The sequence below is a fragment of the Dromiciops gliroides genome, chromosome 1 (assembly GCF_019393635.1).
Source record: "Dromiciops gliroides isolate mDroGli1 chromosome 1, mDroGli1.pri, whole genome shotgun sequence".
In the NCBI taxonomy this organism is placed as follows: domain Eukaryota; kingdom Metazoa; phylum Chordata; class Mammalia; order Microbiotheria; family Microbiotheriidae; genus Dromiciops; species Dromiciops gliroides.
The window spans coordinates 170885822-170904081 of NC_057861.1; the positions used below are offsets into that span (position 1 = coordinate 170885822).

General features: G+C 36.7%; 1 protein-coding gene across 1 annotated transcript in view; it reads right to left on the reverse strand.

Moving 5' to 3' along the window:
- Positions 1 to 18260, reverse strand: part of LOC122746851 — a gene marked incomplete at its 5' end in the record, with an annotated part of 468374 nt that overhangs the window by 16898 nt on the left and 433216 nt on the right. Inside the window, one exon of the mRNA XM_043992893.1 lies at positions 5240 to 5446. Within this exon, the coding sequence (XP_043848828.1) occupies positions 5240 to 5446 (207 nt within the window). The remainder of the gene's footprint in view (positions 1 to 5239; positions 5447 to 18260) is intronic.

The following is an 18260-nucleotide window of genomic DNA, read 5'->3' on the forward strand; positions in this document are numbered from 1 at the left end:
TAGTGAAATTATATATATATACACATAATTTTATATATACACATATACATATATGGTATAAATCAAAATACATATATATTAGAATTCAACTAACATCATTATAACAAGTGCTTATGGGACAAGGAATATAATATTTTTCCATTATATCTTTGCAAACTAGTTTGGAATCAATTTTCTAGCTTATCGGTGAAGATGTCAAGAATCCCAGGGTCCTAGTTATCTTTGTCCTTTTCTCCTTAAACTGTCACTATTCAGAGAGTAAGTTTCATGGACAAGAGATGAGAGAGTTGTAACTATATTATATCTTGACATCACATTATATTTCAGACATTCATTTTCTCTTTTCTTCTCCTGCTGCTTCATATTACCAGAGCACTTAACAATCACTAATTGGTTAACATGTTATTTAGGTAAGTATTAATATTCTCATTTTGCAGACAAGGAAGCAGACATCCCGCTGTGTATCTCCTGGCCACGGGTAAGGAGATCTTCAGATGGGAGATACAAAGTAGGTGAGCCTAGCCCCTAGAGACCGAATGACTTGCCTACAGCCACAAAGCAAGTAAGTAGCAGAACCTAGATTAGATCGCAAAGTTCCTGACTCTCAGTTCTGTGCCCAGACCACCAGGCAAACCTGCCTCTGATGACAGAAACTTGTTTTCCCATTCCACTCCAATTAAAGCTCCAAGGACTTTCTTAATTGGGAGTGATGCACTGGGATCAGAGAGCTTATTTGTGACTTTATGAAGCTGAGCCAATGCTGCCTGTGTTTCTAGGTTTTGTGATATAGTGAAAACTTTAGAAACTTCTGTTCAGAGAAAATGCATCACGACAGCTGTACTCTTCTAACAAAGAAAGGAGCTATATACCTCCATAGAATGCCCTGCTAATTCACCAAGCCCAGAGAGATGGAGGAAAAGGTAAACTGGGAAAGGAATGAATAATTTGGCAGATCAATGACCAGACTTAACATTTCAGAAGCTGAGTCAGGAACTGTTTCACTAAGTTTTCTTGTTCATCTACCAGTTAGCTTTCTAAACCGAGGATTTTGTGAGTGTAAATCAAATTGCAAAAAGTCCCATTATCTTTCAGGGTGGGTTTTTTGGTGGTGTTGTTTTTTGGTTTTGTTTTTTCTTTTATCAAAAAAAGAAAAATGGTTCCTAACAGCTATTATTTCAAAGCCCATTCTCCAGAAATGTTCTATTTCAAAGACAGCAACTACTTTCTCCATGTTTTCCCTGGCAAAATCATCACTCACCAAAATTAAGGTGGGGAAAAGAACTCTCCCAAAATTTCTAATCTGGGTTGGTGAAATTTTGCTAAAGAAGGGAAAAAATAACCCAGAATATGTCTTTCTCTGTATTCAGGAGAGGCCCACTGCCCTTCTACCCTGAAGGAGACACAAAAAATGGTAAAGTAGGTTAAGGACAAAAATGTCTGATATCCACCAGCTACTATGAAACTTTCTAGATGAGAATGCTGGTTTGAAGTGTCATCCAGGTAGTGATTATCTACCCTATCCTGTAATATATGCCTGGGATTTCTTTTATAGTTGGCACGCATACTGTATCTAATGTTTAGTTCAAGACAGGTATGTCTAATCCTGTATAAGGACAGCTAGGTGGTATAGTAGATAGAATGGTGGGCCTGGAGGCAAGAAGAATCATCTTCTTAAGTTCAAATCTGGCCTTGGACATGTATTATCTGTATTTCCCTAGACAAGTCACTTAACCTTGTTTGCTTCAGTTTCCTCATCTGTAAAATTACCTAGAGAAGAAAAAGAGAAACTATTCCACCATCTCTTCCAAGAAAACCCCAAACGGGATCACGAAGAATCATACACAGCTGAAAATGACTGAGCAAAAATACTAAATATCATATTTATCATAAACACATTGACAGACTCTCTCTAGTGCAGATGAGAGAGCATAAACGCACAAAGTACCTGCAAACCAGGGAAGAAAAAGGGTGCTGTGGAATAGGGGCATGATTTTATTTTTAGAAAGAGAAAGTTTGGGCACACCAAAGAGATATTTTGCCTTGAACAACCTACTGGAAAGTTGGTTGACCTCTGCCTTCCAGAAGAACAGATATTCATTTGCGAAGCAATTAATATCCAAGACAATATAATCAAGTGACTGATATATAATAAGGGAAAGGTAAAAAAAAAGTGTGTGGGGGGGGAGAAAGCAGTGTGGTTCAAGGAAGGCTTCAAGGAGTAGGTAAGGATAGAATGTTGGGTAGAATACAACTTTTGACCTCTTTAATATGTGGTATTAAGGTTATATATACTGTTGAATTTGCAAAAGAGGAAAACCCCAATCTAATATTTGCTTCATTTACAACTTGGCACAAGACTTTCAAATGCCAGTGTACCTTTATGCAGGTTCAGTTTCTCCACATCTGTTGTTCAGGATAATGACATAGCAGGCAGGGAAACCATCAGATAACACAATAGAACTGTTGCCTCACACCTCACTAATCTGACCAGAGACGGATATAATTTATTTTAGGTATAGTTAATATTGGTTTTCTATTTTTTTAAAAAACAAATGTTTATAGGTTAACATAATTCAATTGAACATGATGCAGAATGTCATGCAATTTTTAGAGCACCTTTCTCTTAAAGAGCTCAAGTACAAATCAATAGAATGAGACAAATGACTAAACCAAGTTTACTGAACAAAGAAAAGGTGATTTTGGAAACCTCAACAATTGCAGTACCCAAGAGACAACATTGTCATTTGCTCAAGCTTCTTATTGAAGCTCCAGGGACATATAGGTTAAAGTTCTTATTTTTTCTAAAGATGTTTGTGTGGTTATTTTAAGAGAGTTGTATATACGCCTGGCATACTCTCTAATGTAATTTCAGCACATGTTGTGCACACGTATTTGAGCACAAGCCTATACAACTTAAAGAACAAAGTTAGTTGGTCTGGTTATTTTCTTTTTAGAATTCTCTAAAGAAAGTTTTTTTTCCCAGAAAGACCTAAGGAGAAAGGTTAAGAAACAAGTGGTTGATCCTAATTCTAAAATGTGTTATTTTTGCATTGGCTCTAGAGACACTCTCTGCCTATCCATTACGCTGTTCCAGATACCTGCAATTTCCTTTGGCAGGGAACTATTTTTTGTCATAACCAAGCAGCCAACAACCATTTGTTTGTGGTTGCAAAGGAGAGATTTTCATTTGTTTGCATTTTTCCCAGGTTGTGTAAACTGTGTATAGAAAGCCACTTACATAATGTGGGGGATTGGTTAATCTTTTAAAAGAAATGAAGGAAAAATGCATACCTATAAGACAGAGTTCAAGCTTAATCTAATATTTCAAGTATAATATTTGGAAGCTAGTTGTTTAAAGTGTAGCATGAACAATTTTCCTTAATCTTGCAATAACTTGTGCATTTGTGATCTCACAGAGCTCACAGTGAGTACTGATCACTGATATCTCACTCCCTCCAATAGTATCATAAACCATCCATGTCTTCTCACTCTGTGTAATTTCTGGTTATGTTTTATCATAAATCCTCCAAAGGGGTTGGGGGCGTGCTCTCCACTGCGCTAGGGATTTTCCTCTAAATCTCTTGAGATAACATGGAATGGACATCATGGAGTGGAGCAGAACAAGTCTTCTTAAACTTTTTCCACTTGCAACCCCTTTTTGCCTGATCAATTTTTACAGAGTACAGGGTATATAGGTAAATAAAATAAGTATACATAGTATTTTATTGTTGCCAAATTTTTATGACCCCCACATTCAGTTACACAATCCCATGTGGGGTCACAACCCAGGGTTTAAGAAGCTTTCATGTAGAAGAGGTGTCCAAAAGTTATCCTTTGCTTTCTCTATATGACTGGCTCACCTCCTTTTCCTAGCATACTTCCCCCCCCCCCTCCAATAATGTCTTGAACATAGTAGAAGAGTAGACAAACAACTGACCTTGGAGTTAGGAAAACCTGGATTTAAGTCTCAACTCTAACACATGCTATGTGAACTGAAAAAAAAAATCAAGTAAGCTCTCAGAGCTCTAGAACAATGCCTATCTACACTGTTAAAAGAAGTCCCTCTTAGGAGCTCTCTATATCCATGAGATCTACTGGAAAACAACAACCTTAATAAGAAACATGAACAATATTTCTCCAGGGCATTCTGACATACTATGATGACATGTTGTGTTTGGAAAGAGAGAAGGGAAGGAAAATTCTAATCCTTGAATGTGTATGTCTGATACATAGGATATACTTAATAAATCCTTACTGGCTGATCATTGTTTTATCAATTTATTTTATTGTTAAATTATTTGCATAAATGTAAGGCCAAGGAGTCCCATGTTCTATGTAACCCAGTTTTTATTTCCTTGTCTTCCTTATTTCTACCTCCCTCTAGAAATATAATTCCCTGCAACTTTCTGTTAGTAATAATGTTTTAGCATCCATGATGACACAATGGAATATAACTGTGTTTTTGAAAATAGAGTCTAGAGTCAGACTGTCTCTCTGTATTAATGACTTTGGTCTTTTGAAGGGAGAACACAGCTCCTTATTTTGTGTGGCAAGTATCTTTTTGATGAGATTATTTCATTTCAGTTCAATTCAATAAGAATTTATTGCTTGCCTACTGTGTTCCATGCTCAGTGCTGGCTATGCAAAGACAAAAATAAAATAATTCTTGCCCTCTAAGAGCCTACATTCTACTGGTTCAATATATATGCAGAGATAGCCTTTTTATAATAATGTTTTCTCTGCTTTTTTCAATAAATTACATTTATTTCTGAGAAAATTTTTTTAAAACCACAGGTACTCCTTTATTTATGCTAAAACTTTAATGGTTAATGGTTATTAATTATGGCACCCTTCCCTTTAGGGACTGTTTACAGAATCACACCCAGTGAGTGACAATGGGGACAGGGTTTTTGTTGTTGTTATTTGTTTGTTTTTGTTGTTGTTGTTGTTGTTGTTGTTGTTGTCATTGAGGCTACCTGACTTCTGTTCCTGCCCTTCTTTTGGGTGGTTAATTTCACTGACTCAAGTTTTTCCCTGTTCTAAACTTCAGATTCTCCATCAATAAAATGAAAATGATACCTTCATTCACCTCCACATACCATGAAGAAAACCATCATGAAAGGGTTATGAAAGTCCTTTCAGACAGGTAGCATTGTATCTGTGTACACATATAGGCATTCATAGATACATACACATAAATATACACCATGTTTCCATTAAGATTTTCTTGTCTACCTACCTCAACAATGGCACCATCAGGCAGTCTGAGGAAATGTCGGTACAGCTCTTGGAAGCCACTGGGATAAGTGGTACGTATAGACACATGAGAAATAATGCCTTCTGGACCAGCTGCACATGCAGTGATTTCATCTTGATGCTGGAGGTCACAGCTGGGCACACCGGACTTGCTATCATGGTTTTTCCAGATGTAATCATACACTGCCACCTAGTGAGATAGACAGCCCCCCCACCATCCCCCACACCCCCCATACATGCATACACACACACACACATACACACACAAAAGAGAGAGAGAAAGAAAAAAAATTAATTAACTTCTGGCAAGAGCGTAACCGATTTTAAATGATTTTACAATAAATCTGAAGTCTCTGCCATCTGCAGTGCCTGCACTCCGTTCCGCTGCATATTTTTATGACATACATCTAAATAGTGAAGATAGAGAAATCCCTGGTGTGGATTCCATAAAGTTAATTCTGCACAGATGAAGCTGTAATTGGCTCCCATATTAACCAAAAGTAGGAAGATCAAGCAGGGTATGACAATGACAATGTTGATTAAAAAAAATGCTTACTGATAGTTTTGTGAATGAGTGTTTGTGCTTCCCCATCCTGTCCTCTTCTTTCCCACCAACAGTGATCAGTCAGCGACATTTGGCATCATAACCTTTTGATTCTCACCAAGTATTAATATCTGTGGCACCTTAAGAGACGTATTTTGCCACCATGCACACAGCAAGAATTTGTACACGCTTGACATACTTACCTAGTTCCTTTCCCCCCTCACAGAGTACAGAGATTCTCCAATCCTATCCCAACCCCTCCCACGCCCACCCCACCATCCCCTTTGCCAAGCTCTATCCCACTTTTCACTCTAGAAAGATTGTGATTTCTGGTTGGAATGCTTAGGTATTTAGTTCCAAATCCTCATACAGGACCACAGACTATTGTGGCCAATGCATAAATAATAATTGGATGTATATACATCCTAAAAACCTTTTTTTCCTGTTCCTAGGAAACAAGGTTTCCAGAACATATAAGCTTGAAGTCCAATTAACTGCCTACTATATAGAAAACAGAGACATGCTGATGAAATGGATAGAGAACCTACCTCAGAAACAGGGAGTCCTGGGTCCAAGTTCCATCTCTGCTACACTTGGTAAGTCACTTAATTTCTCAGGGATCTAGGAAATTTTTTAAGACTACAACTTGCAAAGAAGGTACATTGGTAGAAGAAATTTACCCATCTGAGAGTCCCTTGTATTAGTGAAATCACAGGTCAACTTTCTATACCTAACCTATTTATAATATGTTCCACTATCTTCTGGGAATACAAAGACAAAAGAAAAAACAATTTTCTTTGTGGCTAGCACAGTCATGACAGGCATTGACCTTCCTAGATTATCTTCAGTGGTGACCTGGTAGTCATAGTGCCTACCTCTGAAGCTTATTACCTCTGTGACTTCACTTCCCTAGAACCCGGTTTCCCCATCTCTAAAATAAGGGGCTTGGACTCAATGATCTCTGAGATCCATTTTAGAGCTAGATCCTCTCATCCTCTGACCAGCATGTTTTCTCATGTGTCGTACACTTTCCACTTAGCTCCGTGGGTATGACAAGAGTTAGAAGACAGCTATGAGTGATCTTGATAGATATTAGCCTCTCAGTCTTGCAAATGTAATATAAAACAAATACACATTATTCCCCTGGATACCATTTGCATGACTGGAAGAATATTAAGATGGATACATTTGTCTGAAAAGCTGTAACTCTTGCTCCTACTGAATGATTACCTATAAATGATGAGTATCCATGGGAATGCAAGCAGTCAATTGTTCTGATTAGGCTTTTCAAGCTTGACAATTTCTGTTAAATTTATATTTCCCCAAATTGAATAAAACACTTGGACTCAACCTGCCCTTCCTCCTATCTACTTCCTAGATCGCTAAACCTTAGACAAGAGAGAGAATGAGTTGCCAAGAAGCCACTGAAGTATGTCTTCCGCTGGTTTTATGCCTAGGGAGAGAGTGCCTACCTGACTCCAATACTCACTGTACTTCTATAGGGAAGGCCCGAAGTCTGAATATGACTGCACACAAACTCCTCCTAGGAGGAGAGATAGCTGCAGCTAGCATAATTGTAAGAAGTCTTGGACCTCCTGGATTATCTGTAGTGCTTATGCTGGTAAATGTTTAACAACTGCCCCCCCAACCTCCCAAAACAAATCAACAACAATGCACTTTTATGTTTGATCTGCATTTTTGCCATTTTTATCACTTTCTTAAGTCTACTCAATCAACAATAAAACAATAATTCAAGACATTTAAAGGATTTGATGATTTCTGATATATAAATGCTCACATTGAAAATTTCACTCAGGTCTCCCAAAGCAATTCAAGCTAGCTCCAGCACACCTCTGATAATATGAGATATTTTCATTAACTCTTTCTTTGAAATGACAAAATAGGATTCCCATGTGCATGACTACTGGAAGCTAAGTGACAGAGTAAATAAAACACCAATCTGGAGTCAGGAAAAATCATCTTCCTGAGTTCAAATCTGGCCTTACATACTTGTTGAGGAACTCTGGGCAAGTTACTTAATCTCTGATTGCCTCAGTTTCTTCTTCTGTGAGATGAACAGGAGAAGGAAATGGCGAAACACTCCACTACCTTTTCCAACAAAACCCCAAATGGGGTCACAAAGATTCAGACACAACTGGAAAGACTGAACAACAACAAGGAGGAGGAGAAAAAAGGGGAGGTCTCAATAATCCTATTTATCCAGTGGCCAAATGGTAGAATCTGAGAAGAAAATGGAAGGAATATTTTTCCCCTGTCTTTGGCCCTGAAGGGGAATTACCTATATTGTGGAAAAAGAAGGTTTTCACCAACCAAACACAGGAGGAAAAGATAAAAATTATTCTCAAACTGAAGCCCACACTAAGTGCAAGTTAAGATTCGATGAACTTGAGAGATCCTTGAAATATCTTTCATATTTATTTGTTTGTTTTCCCTCGCTTCTTCCATTATAGGTATTTATTCCTAGAACAATTGTGGTTATTCCACGATTTCTATCTTACTGATGAGAGTAATTCGTTTTTTTTTCATGTTATTATTATCATCAGCACCATCATTACATAATAATAATAGTCAATTGACATAGGGCTTTAAGTTTTACAAAGCATATCATCTCACTGGAAAGATCTAAAATTGTACATGTATAATATCTGTGAGAGCCACATGCCATTTCAGGAAGAATTAGGCCAGTAAAAAATTAAAGTATGGGAAGCTTCCTTAAAAGTATCACTACAGTGAAAAAGATCTGGAGAACCCAATGGAATCTGTTTCCTGGCAAAACCAATTACTTTCCAATGGACTATTCATCTAATTATTTAATTTATTAAAAAAAATCCTACATCTTCACCACAAAGAAAATTAAAATTAAAATGTATAATTTACAGAAGTTTCAGCTTATTGATGACAAAGACTTTCTTCAAGTCAATCTTGGCTGATCCTGTCTCATTTCTGTTCTCAGGCCTGTGACTGGGCATTCTTCTTCCCTTTATAGAATGCTATTTCTCTTCTTCCATGAAGCTCTATTTCTCCTAAAAAGTGCATCTCAGTCTCCTTCCATTCCAAGTTCATGTCTCTAAATAACTAATGCCCTCCAGGAACCTGTTGTTTTGTTGGCATTATAGCCAGTGATCATAAGTGATTGGCTCCCCTTGCCTCCTTTCCTATCTCACATCACTTGCTGTTGTTTCTTTGTGTATTTCTGGGCTTTGCTGAACTTCTCATATACATTAAATCCCATTCTCTCTGAAGAAACCAAATGAGCAATATCTGTTTGGTCTAATTAGTATTTTATTTCTTTCCTAGTCCAGCTGCCCTTCTCTCCTCATTTCCTTACATTCAAAGGTTCTTAGCCACTATGACTTAGAAAAATTGATCAAGTTGGAGTCAAAAATAACAGTTGGATTCAAGTCTTTGCTCTACATTTACCATATTGTGACCTTCGGCAAGTCAGTTGACTGCTTTAGTCCTGAATTTCTTCTGAAAATAGGGAATAGGGATACTTGCATTCCCTCATAGGATTGTTTTGGGAATGAAAAATGCTATATAAATTAAATTTCATATCATATTTTATCATTTGCTGTTGTTCAGTTATGTCTAACTTTCCATGACCCCATTTGGGGTTTTCTTGGCAAAGATACTGGAATGGTTTGCCATTTCCTTTTTTAGCTTGTTTTTCAAATAAGGAAACTGAGGCAAACAGGGTTAAGTGACTTGCCCAGGATCACACAGCTAGGAAGTATCTGTGGCCGGATTTGAACTCAGGAAAATGAGTCTCTCTGGCACTCTATTCACTGTACCACCTATGTGCTCCATATTATATCATATCATATTATGTTATAATAATATATTTATATAATTTACCTTTGGGGAAGTAAGCAACCTTATATTACATTTTCTTAAAATATTGTAATATTTCCAACATATAATGGTAATGAATATCTCCACCCATGATAAGTAAAAGGTCCTATTATCAGTGGGGTAATTATATCCTGACTTTTGACCAAAAGGTGTTTATAGTTAGTAGAGAGGTTAAGCTAGGACAGCTAATCAATAAATAAGTATTCATTAAGTACCTACTATGTACCAGGCATGATGTTAGGTGACCAGGTTGAGAAGACAAAAATGAAACATTCCCTGATGTCAAGAAGCTCACATGGTGTTAGAGGAAAAAAGATGCACTTATATTCATATGTACCAAAAAAATGTAAAAGAAATAAAAAGTAATTGGAATTGTTTGAAAGAATCAGTAGAGACTCATGTAGAAGATACCACTAAAGCTGAACCTTGAAGGAAATAAGGTTAAAAAAAAAAGGTGTGTGTGTGGGAGGGACAAGATAGGAAGCCAGGACTAACATCTTCTGAAATAGACTGAACTGGAGTCAGACCAGTGCATGGCTCCAAAAAAGGAACAGGAAGCACCGATACAAACATTACAAACATTATCTGTATGAATCATATTAATTTGTTCCATTCAACCTTCGATTCACTGTAATCCACGTGGGTGAACCAGAAACTACATGTTGCTGTTCTTTCCAAACTACAAATATTATCCTGGCTATTCTAACTTCTTTGTTGTGGAGTGGCATCTTGCTTAAAGACCATGATGCCCTTTGATCTGAACTTCCATCACCTGGAGAATAGAAGAACAAATTATTGTACGTGAATGGGATGGAATAATATTGTGCATAGGAAATGATGAAAGGGAATATTTATGAGAAATGTGTGAAGATATGTATGAATGGATGTTGAATGAAGTGAATGGAACAAAGAGAATAATTTATACAATAATAATAACAGCAACAAAAAGGTTAAATTCCATTTTCATCTGAAATCTTTCCAGTTCTATCTCATTTCATTTCAGGCAATGGTATCAGCAAGTAAAAGAAAGCTGGGGCGAACAACTCAGGAAATCTACATAGCCCTGGACAACCCATCCTAGGGACTCTGAGGAACAAAACAAAGGAGGAAGAGTAATGATAGATCAGAGATAATGGAGCTTTTACTGTGGTTTATGGTTATTATCCAGAGTCTCTCAATCTACTAATACTTTTGCTTTCTATTTCCTTGTAATTAATGATTACATTATTTGGCAGGTGAATGTCCACTCAGCATTGAAACCTACTCTGTCCTTCAGCAAAGTGAAGGAATGCAAAAACTCACATGATGACTACTGTGCCCTAAATAACCTGAAGTTAACTCCCCAAGTTCGCTCTCCTGTCATCTAACATAGCTATCATTGAGCCAATCACATCTGTCCATTCATTTCTACCAGAGCCCATTTTAAGGAAATAAATCCATTGAGACAAGCCAGTCAAGAGACTAAGCATATAGGACATGTCAGAGGAACTGAAGTTGGCTAAGCTCTGGATGCACAAGAACTGACAAGAACCCACAAAATGCCAGAGAAGTGAAGAGTAATCCTTAAGTGAAATTTGTCTCTCAGCAAAAAAAAAAATAAGTTAAGGAGGGTAATTCAATGGTAGAAGAAGCAGGTCAGAGCAGGTTCAAATGCTGCATATTTCACAACAGAGCTTAATTAAAACAGGAGTATGAGGCTGTTAATTGCATTATAATAGTTCAGCTTGAAATTAGGTCTGATGTGAATGTCCTTATAGTGAATTTGTTTATGTTATTATAATTGCACAATGCTACATAGATCCAAGTCAGAGATACAGTTTTAACTGCCCTATGGTGCCTTTATTTTCTTTCCCTGGTCATCTGTTTGCTCTTAGAGTGAACATGAGGAAAGGCAGCAGGGTCATATATCTAGGTCATATTGGATGATTCAGTAAGTCTCATGTGGCTTTCAATCTTATTAATAATCTAAATATGTTATACTCTGACGACAGTGATTTTGTTCACTACTTCTTTAGGGCAGAGCATGACGTAAAAGCCTGTTTCTATATAACCATTGCTCATAGAAATATGTTTGATTTTAACTTAGACAATAAGTCACATTTTAAAAACCGGTATACAGATTTCTATCTTTAGATACATAATTTCAAACATCCTAATAGAGATTTTTTAAAAGTAAAAATAAATCTATAGGTTTTTAATATAATAGCAATGTTGCCTTTTATTTTTAGTTAGATAATAATGCAACCTGCCAATGATGATTTTTTTTGTATTTGTTTGTTTCCCAAGAGTATGGATAAACTTCTAAGGACTTGTCCCGAATGCAATTCAGTTATATGGCCACTTATGATGTATCTAAAATGGGAAAGTACAGTATGGTGCTTAGGTTAGGGATTCAAAGGCAGCATAGGCCCTCCTCTCAGTCCAGTCTAACAGGGTGATAAGCTATGCACACAAGTATGCATGATACAAACAGAGTTGATAAGACTGAGAGGTGCACCATGTTTTAAAGAGGTAAAGATCATTACCATAGACAGAAGCAGGAAAGACTTCATGGAAATGGGAATATCTGGGCTGCTTAAGAAATGGGAGCATCTGGGCATGCTGAGAAAGAAGAAAGTGATTTAAACATTCTGAGGTTTGGAGGTCGGTGCTCCAGACTTTGGGAAGAAGGCATTCTGCATAAATGTACAGAGGCAGAGAGGTATATGATGAGTTCTGGGAACAACTAACCTAATGGGAGAGAAACACAGAGTGACTGAGGAAGAAAGAAATTTCCTCAAGTGGAAAGCATCAGTGATAGGAGTCTCTGGGTTGGAGTCCTAGCTATACTGTTCCTATCCTGTGTGATCATAGGCAAGTCAATATACCTGAGAATTGAAATATACATAAAATCTACAATGCCTCATTGTATCTCTAGAACCCCTGACCTTAAGAAATAAAGCTGGAAAGGTATAGATTAGAGCCAAATTATGAAGGGCCTTATTTATATGAATGTGAATTATTGTAATTATTGCCAAGCTATGACATTTTAATTTTATTCTATCAATTTATGACTTAATATGCATTTTGGAGACTGAGCTCAGCTAGCTTACTCACAAAAAGGAATGTTAGCCATGACCCTGACCTAATTAACACTGTGTCCTTTTGTGATGTCAGAACTTTTGGGAACATATAGAAAAACTGAATTTTCTATTTTCATTTAGTTATTTTGGATTGTTCATTCATGGAGTACGTGTACATTCATTACATATGTTTCTTCATCTTATATTTTATTTTGCAATGAAGAAGCAGAAAATAAATGGTAATTATACCCAAATAAATTAGGTGAGTGAGATGATTATAACTTGATATCCCTTTCTTTAACATCACCATTAGGAGCATAAAACAAGCAGTCAAGGATATTTGAACCAATTTAGAAAGAGGTAATAAACAATGTCGCAATGCCAGAAAGCCAAACTTCTAACAAAATTACCCATGCTTAATTTAGACAAGAAATTGTGCAATTTGAGAATAGCTTGGCACATAACCTGTTCTCAATTTCATTATCCTAGCCCTGGAAATGCAAGTCTCATTGTCTTAGCCAATCATTTTGCATTGCGAAACCAATGTAGCTAGTCTGCAGATCAAAAGCACTGTTGCTGAATTGGGATGAAATAAATAAAAAAAGAAAAAAAAACCTTGATTTTATCTATTGGGGATTAAACTTTCTATAACTTGGTGAGTGAGAATTATTATTAAGAAAGGAAAAGGGTCATAAATGGAAATATAAAGTCTAATATATCATGCATGCTCCAAATATTGTTTACATGCTAATAGATGTTTCATCACATATATTTTATATAAGAAATAGTAATAACATTAAGGATATTTCATAGGTAGCAGTATATCTGAATATATGGGCAGAGTAATGACCATGCTAAAAGTTACCTTCTTTCTTACTGACCTATTGATGGGCACACTTCACTGCTCTGGCATATACTGGTACACTTTTGTAGCATATGAATGAAATACAGGGTGGAACCATTTGTACATGTATATCCCTGCTAGCCCAGGATCAAAAGGGAAGGCAGGGAGTGAGGAAAGAAGGGAAAGGGCAGGAAGAAATCATTGAGCTCTTGCCGCCCACTCTTATCAGAAATAAGTGGTACAGTGATGAAATGTACTGTTTCAATGCAAAGACATCATAATAATGTAGCCAACAGTTTTCTGCTTATATGTGTCCCTCCCCACAGTCAAAGATTTAGGGTTCACCTCCTTTTGAAATCTTAAAGTCAGATGCTCCTAAGTATTTGATGAGAACTAGATGACTTAACAGGATATTCAAGTGGAGAAAAATGCTTGCAAAATTAAACAAAACCATTTCTCCTCAATTATTTGGATGTTTCACAAAAGAGGGAGAAGGGAAATGGGATTGAATTGTTTGGATAATTTATTTAATTCTTCAGTTCATTTTTGTGAACTGCAATTCAGGAAGAGAAACCTCATTGAAATGAGTTGGATTTTTGTTTACAATTCAATTCACTCATCACCTAGTCTGAGGCATAGAAGGAACCTCAGATGACATCTAGATTGACACACTAGTTTTAGAGATAGGGAAGCAAAAGCCAGAGTGGTTAAGTGATCTTCCCAGTGGTACACAGGTAGTTTGTAACAAAAGCAGGATTTAAATCCAGTTTCTCTATTTGCTTATTCCCTCTTTCTTGCGACTCAAGCCAACAAGCATTTATTAAGTTCCTGACATGTGTCAGATATTGCTAGGTGTTGTGAATTTTTTAAAAAATCCTTGCTATTGTATATTTATCTCCTCAAAGTAATTTATTCCCTTTTATGTAGTCTAAGATTCTAGCCCAACTAGACTCCGTCTGAGAATTGTACCATTATAGCACACTTACACTCTAACCTCTGTACTCATGGTCCTGAATACTTAGAATACACATTTTCCTCAACTTTGCCTTTCAAAATTCCAAGTTCTTTCCAAAGCTTTGCTAGGAGGCCTTTTCTGACCCCAGTTGTTAGTGGTCTGCCATAATAGTCTCTGTTTCCTTATCTGTACCTTCCCTCCCCACTACAATGCAACTTTCTTTCTTTCTTTCTTTCTTTCTTTCTTTCTTTCTTTCTTTCTTCTTTCTTTCTTTCTTTCTTTCTTTCTTTCTTTCTTTCTTTCTTCTTTCTTTCTTTCTTTCTTTCTTTCTTTCTTTCTTTCTTTCTTTCTTTCTTTCTTTCTTTCTTTCTTTCTTTCTTTCTTTCTTTCTTTCCAGGGCAATGAGGGTTAAGTGACTTGCCCAGGGTCATAGAGCTAGTAAGTGTCCTGTTTCTGAGGCCGGATTTGAACTCAGGTCCTCCTGAATCCAGGACTGATGCTGTATCCACTGAGCCACCTAGCTGTCCCACAATGCAATTTTCTTGTTTCATGGTTTGTCTTAATATCTGTAGTTCCCAGGACAGTCATTAGCATGTGGTAAGAATTTAATAAATACCTGCCAAATTCATGAAAGAGCTTTACATTCTATATGACCTGAGATAACTGAGCTAAGATATTTCAATTTTTTGACAGTTGACCCGGGCATAAGTCTAGCATTAGTCTGGATTCCAGTCTAGCCTTTTTGCATAAAGCTAAAATTGGCAAAGGGGCCAGTCAGTGATTATGGCCATTCATGTGCACTTTTCTATCAGAATTGTCAAGCTAACATTCTGTAGCTGTCAAGGAATAGAAGTAGAAGTCTTAGAAAGTTATTTTTTTTCGGCTTAAAAGACTTTTACTGCTGTATAACTTTTTGTGCACATTCCAATTTGGTTTAATTTTCTTCAGTGGTAGAAAGTGTTCAAAGGAATGAGGAAAACCAGAAGGCTTCAACATTTTTTGTTTATTTGTTTTGTTTTGTTTTGCAGAGCAATGGAGGTTAAGTGACTTGCCCAGGGTCACACAGCTAATAAGTATCAAGTATCTGAGGCCAGATTGGAACTCAGGTCCTCCTGAATCCAGGGCTGGTGCTTTATCCACTGTGCCACCTAGCTGCCCCACATGGCTTCCACATTTTAAAAAATTTACTTCTATTTTCAATAGAGAATAACTCCAAACTTGCTTTTAACAACTGTCACTTATTTGCATATGATTAAATCAAGGATATTCTTTTATTACAAGGTGCTTTTGTTGTTCAGTCATTTCAGTCTTGTTCAATTCATCTTGACTCCATATGGGGTTTTCTTGGCAAAGATACCGGAGTGATTTGCTATTTCCTTCTCCATCTCATTTTACAGATGAGGAACTGAGGCAAACAGGTTTGAATGACTTGCCCTGGGTCACACATCTAGTAAGTTTCTCTTGCTGGATTTGAACACAGGAAGATGAGTCTTCTTGCCTCAAAGTCTGCCACTTTATCCACTGTGCAATCTAGTTGTCCAGCTATAATTACACTCATTTCTAAAATAGCCCTCAATAAGCTTAAGCATTGTATTGAATGAATAGTATAAACTGGTCAATAAAATATTGCTAAGGGTCAGGGACAGTGTGGGGAGTATAGAATTATAGTATATCATAAATATAAAATGGCTTAAAAATTTACAATTGACCCCTTATTGTTATGTGCAAAAAGAAGTGAGATGTGTTTTTTCTCCTTTATGTCTATGTTTTAGGGAAAAGTACGAACATATTCCTGCTGAAAGTAGCTTGGTCTAGTGAAAAAGACCCCTAGCCTAAGAATCAATAGGACTGGATTCTAGAAGTGGTTCTGTCATCATATGACCTAAGACAAGTATTTTACTTTTCAAGGCTACAATTGCTTCACAAGGGGGACTGATTTCATGATTCCTAGATTCTCTCTAGTTCTATGATCCTATAGCAATGATCAAGGAGGTTGAACTCTCTACCAACTTTCCACACCACCCAAGTTTTAAATCTGAATTTCTCAACCAGGAGAAGTTTGTTCAGCTGCTATCATCATCACATCACCTCCACCCACACCATCCACCCACAGGCTTAAGTCTTTCAATGTCATAACCATCCTAGAATAATACCCCTTTGCACGCACATGACACCTTTCTTCCAGGGATTTCAAAGCATTTTATGAGTGTTAACTGATTCATGCAACAGCCCTTCAGGTAAGAAATATTCTTCTCATTTTATGGTAGCTATATTTGAGGCAGAGGAAATGTTGGCAACAACCTTTAGTGCCATATATAATGCCTTTACTGAGAGGGCATTTTGAAGGCAACAATAATAAAACAAAAACAACAAGAGATTGATTCTTCTCTCAAGGATCTGATAGTTTTCCTAAGAGATTGAACTTTTAGTGGTTATTTATTGACTGTTGAAAAACATCCAAAATGCTTAAACTTGGCATTTAGTACCCTGTACCATATGCCAGGACCCTAAGGTGCAAGGCCCAACTCTCATTAAGCATGTTATAGTAAGAATGGTTTCTTATCATCCACACATGTCAAGCTTCCTCATGTCTGTGCTTTTGCTCATGCCACTCCCTCTTGTTGGAATGCCTCCTTTCTTCTCCATCAATCTTTCTATACTTCTACCTATTGAAATTGTACCTAGCTTTTTGAAGATTGAGAAAACATGCATCACATCCCTGTATATCCCAAACATAAATACCCTTCTCTTCTTCACAAGTTGACACAGTTAGCATTATCATTGCACTCCTTTTTAGAAATTAGTCTTGTTCTGTTTTGTATTCTAGTTCCATATATGTTAAATGCTCCTTTACTAAACTGTAAGCCTGATGAAGGCAAGAATCATTCTATCATTCTATCATCTAATTATCTATCTATTATCTATTGATCTATCTATCGATCTATCAACCTACCTACCCATCTACAAATAATCTACCTTATAATCTAGTTCAGTGTTATTTGTAATTAGATCTTAATAAATATTTATTTATATTTTGAATTAAATTAATTTCTTTCTTTCTTTTTGTTTTTGTTTTGGTTTTTTCTAGGCAATTGTGGTTAAGTGACTTGCCCAGAGTCACACAGCTAGTAAGTGTCAAGGGTCTGAGGTCGGATTTGAGCTCAGGTCTTCCTGAATCCAGGGCCAGTGCTCTATCCACTGTGCCACCTAGCTGCCCCAAATACAATTAATTTCAAAAGAGAAATGTTTTATCTTATATTTTCTTAAAAGAATAGGGAGATGATAGAGCACCGGCCTTGGATTCTGGAGGACCTGAGTTCAAATCCGGCCTCAGACACTTAACACTTACTAGCTGTGTGACCTTGGGCAACTCACTTAACCCCAATTGCCTCACCAAAAAAAAAAAAAAAAAGAATAGGGAGAGTTTTTCAGTTCCCTCCTACCACAATTATACTCTCCTCCATCGTGCTTTATATATCCCTAATATCTAGCACAATCTATCATACATAATAGGTATTTAATATTTTTATTTAATTTATAATCATAAACTTAGTATTGCCTCCAAATTAAATAAATATTTACTGAGCACCCAGGATAGTATGTAGTAATATATGTGGCTAGATAATAGTACCTGTGAAACACAGCCAAGGATATTCTCCAAGTGCTTACAATAGAAAGCACTATAATAGTATAACAACTAGCACCGGTAAATTATTAGTTCCAGTA